We start from the raw sequence: 4,125 nt of genomic DNA on the forward strand, positions 1-4,125 counted from the left end.
AAATAAATCCTCCCAAACACGAACAATTTTTATAAACAGATATTTCAACCTATCACTCATTAGTGAAAAAAAGTTTCTCTCTGTATGTTTTTGCTCAATGCCTAAAGTAATATGATAAAAATTGCTCACATATAATCCTTGTAAAACATACCCAAGCAGTACACATTTATGCATATAATACACACATGTACGTATAGGTTCACATAAATACATGCAAATATATAGATCACATACATATATATACGTATACAGTTATACACAAAAACAGATTTTTTTTTTTGCAGGATTAAGACATGAGATATGGAGTTATGGACTGATTAGTACAATCAAGGACAAGAAAGAAGTTTCTTCTAGTTTCCAAAGAGGGAAATATCCTCACCTCTTTCATTACAACTTGTGAGTTTTTGTGGTAAGGTAAGGGGTGATATCACATCAGGGTATTAATATTTCCTATTTGAAGACAAAACAAGCATAGTTTTAAGCATGCCAATCCAGTCAGATGATTTTAAAAAATACACTTTAACCAGATGTAAATGCTCACACTTGGTCAAAAAAAAAAAAAAAAAGCCCCAGTAGCCCTGTGCTCTGCCTCTGGCATAGCTTTATAGAGATGAGCAGTCAAGAGCATGATATTATTTGGAGATGTCCGTGCTTCTTTCTTCTTAATGTGACTGTTTTGTAGGCTTTGCATCTCAGAAGCATTAGAAAGAACACACCAGGAATTCTTGTCTATAAGTGGCTCTAAAAATAAAGTGAAATACCTGGTCTTTAAGAGTCTGAAGAAACATTCTAGGGAGATATGGGGAAATACATCCAGATGCTCTACCACCAGCAAGAGACGATGTGGGAGCTCAGCAACTGGCAGGAAAAGCCGGTTGTAACTGAGGCAACAAGGGCTGCTAAGAATTATTAATAGGAATGACACCATGGCAATGGATTTATTTTTTGTTTATTTTTGTTTTATTGTCCCTCAAGAGGATGAAAAAGAGTTTTCTGCTTGCTATTCTAAAAGAAGACCAATGGGAGCTTATTTGGGAAATGGAAGAGGAAGGAATTAATTGCTTACAAGTCTTTGCAATATATCGTCTGAGTCACATTTTCTGTTTCACACTCCCCCTTTGATAAGTAAGGAATGAGATTCCCAAAATTTTAGTTGAAGCCTCAACAATCATTGAATGACTACAAAATAATTCTACAATTTTTTTTTTCATGAATAAATATTTAGTCTTTGGGGAAGAAGGGTACAAGTAATTAGTCAAAAAACAATTTTCCAATTTTAGCTTTTGCTTGTGAATAAGTGATCCATCTGAGTTCAATATATAGTCAAAGAATGCCATTTCTACATCTGTAATACTCTAATATGGGTGAAAAGAAAAATCTTTAGAAATAGTGAAAACTGAATATAGGATTTACAAGGAAGTGGTGGTGGTAGCACAATTCTAAAACTGTAAAGAAAAGAATGTTTCATAAAGGAATAAGTAAAAATACTTATAATATATGCAGTCATGAATATTCTGTCAGCCTCTTCCACCATATTGTTATCATCTTATGGGGATGAATTATGTCTTATAATCCACCACCTGTCCCCATATTCCTTAATACAGTTCTCTGTACTTAGTAACTAGTAGGGATTGAATTTTGTAGATTTCAAATGATTAAAAATTATTTACTTTAGAGATCGCCTTTTTCAGAAGAGTTTATTTGTACAATTATTGGTAAAAAAAAAAAAAGGGGGGGCCTACAAACAAAGTATTAAGAAGACCAAAGGATACAGACCAAACAGATCATTCTATGAGTTATGACAGGTAAATCTTTTTTTAACAAAGTGCAAAATCCCATACATATGAATTGCAATATCCCCACCTGAAGTCCTTTGTATATTAAAAAAACTGATTTGAGGCAACATGGGTTACTATGGGTGACCTCCGGGGCTTCCTAGAATTGATACTGCCTTCCATGTGACTGCCCTCCATGTGACACTATGCATCCAGTCTTGTCCTTGAGAACTTTCTTCCAAATAATCAAGTGTTGGCAATAATTTCACTACTTCTGTGTATATGTTGCTATCTTGAGAATGCTTCCTTACTAAATCTCCAGGAATCAGAAATCTTTGCCATTGCAAAACAGTCTTTTCTCAATGACTTTATTTACAGCAAGTTTGACATCCTTATTCCTTAGGCTGTAGATCAGAGGGTTCAGCATTGGCACAATAATGGTGTAAAACACAGAAGACACTTTTGCTTGGTTCACAGAGCTGACATTTGATGGCTGCAAGTACATGAATGCTGCAGAACCATAGAAGATTGTAACAGCCAGAATGTGGGAACTGCATGTGCTGAAGGCTTTGGACCTGCCCTCAGTGGAGCAGATTTGCAGAATGCTGGCAATGATGGAGACATAGGAGCCAAGGATGGTCAAGATTGGTGCAAGAACATTAAATACACTGAAGAACAAAACCACCACTTCATTGATATAAGTGCTGGAGCAGGAGAGCTCCAGTAGTGGAAAAAGATCACAGAAGTAATGGTTGATTATTTTAGCCTTGCAGAAAACCACTCTTAGCATGCAAACTATGTGTGCTGTGGCACCAATCAAGCCCATCATATATACTTCAACTACCAACCAGGAGCAGACCTGATAAGACATGGTGACATTGTAAAGCAATGGATTACAGATGGCAACATAACGATCATATGCCATCACAGCCAACATATGACTTTCTGATATAATAAAAAAAGCAAAGAGATAGAGTTGAGTCATGCATTCAGGGTAGGAGATGGTATTCTTCTCTGTCACAAAGTTCACCAGCATTTTGGGAGTAATGACAGTGGAATAGCAGAAATCAATGAAGGACAGGCTGCTGAGGAAATAATACATAGGTGTGTGCAGATGAGAACTGAACCCAATCATTGTGATCATGCCCAGGTTCCCTACAACTGTGACCACATAGACTCCTAGGAAGAAAAGAAAGAGGGGGAGCTGGAGTTCTGGCTTTTCTGTCAGTCCAGCAAGGATGAACTCAGTCACTGTGGAGTGATTTCCCACTGCCATTTCCTCTGAGCAGTTTCTGGAGAAAGAGAAATTTGAGGTAGGTGCTTATTTATACAAGTCTTATCATTCAGGTATCTCCAATTCTCTCTCCCTGTTCCTGCTCTATGTTGGACGTTCAGGACTCTGGGGTTCAAGTATTATGAATCATGCAAATAAGCATCAGGTGGAATTATATCTTCTTTTGTTTCTATGTTCTAAGAGTGGGTTGAAGCAGTGACAAGCCTCAGAACAGCAAAAGAGCTATTGTGTAGAGTGTTGAGTGTTCTGAGCCCTGGCGGTACAATGGTTTAGTACTGGGCTACTAACAAGAAGGTTGTCAGTTCAAACCCATCCAGTAACTCTGCTGGAGAAAGACGTGAAAGTCTGCTTCTGTAACGATTACAACCTAGAAAACCATATGAAGGATTCTTCTCTGTCACATAGGACTGATATGAGTTGAAAATTGACTCATTAGCACCTAACAATAGTGACAACAAAGCACTTTCCATGCCTTATTTGCACTTCTTTCAACTCTTCTGCAAAACAAATTCTGCCATAAAATCCTTTTGATCATTAGCCATTAGAGAAATGCAAATCAAAACTGCAATGAGATACAATCTCACCCAAAAAGGCTGACATGAATCCAAAAAACGCAAAATAATAAATGTTGGAGATTTGTGGAGACACTGCAATACTTATACACTGCTGGTGGGAATATAAAATGGTACAACCACTTTGGTGCTTCCTTAAAAAGCTAGAAATAGAACTACCATAGGATCCAGCACTCCCACTCATTGGAACGTATCGTAGAGAAATAAGAGCCCTCACACAAATAGATAGATGCACACCCGTGTTCATTGTGACACGGTTTACAATAGCAAAAAGATAGAAACAACCAAGGTGCCCATCAATGGATGAATGGATAAACAAATTATGATTTATTCACACTACAGAATACTATACCACTATAAAGGACAAGGATGAATCCATGAAACATCTCACAGTCAAAAAAGGATGAATATTTTATGAGACCACTATTATAAGAACTCAGGAAAAGGTTTAAACACAGAAGAAAACAGTCTTTGATGGTTACGA

General features: G+C 37.1%; 1 protein-coding gene across 1 annotated transcript; it reads right to left on the reverse strand.

Annotated features, from left to right (window-relative positions):
- Positions 1–2,100: 2,100 nt before the first annotated feature.
- Positions 2,101–3,392, reverse strand: LOC100671140 (putative olfactory receptor 8G3). The gene has a single exon (XM_003422085.3). It carries the CDS (start codon positions 3,049–3,051, stop codon positions 2,101–2,103), a length of 951 nt encoding a protein of 316 aa, XP_003422133.1. The 5' UTR covers positions 3,052–3,392.
- Between the last annotated feature and the right edge of the window lie 733 nt (positions 3,393–4,125).

Source organism: Loxodonta africana, chromosome 15 (assembly GCF_030014295.1).
Source record: "Loxodonta africana isolate mLoxAfr1 chromosome 15, mLoxAfr1.hap2, whole genome shotgun sequence".
NCBI lineage: Eukaryota > Metazoa > Chordata > Mammalia > Proboscidea > Elephantidae > Loxodonta > Loxodonta africana.

What these genes read in the sequence shown, in the direction of transcription:
- LOC100671140 (XM_003422085.3), bottom strand. Translation starts at nt 3,051, where the DNA reads ATGGCAGTGGGAAATCACTCCACAGTGACTGAGTTCATCCTTGCTGGA.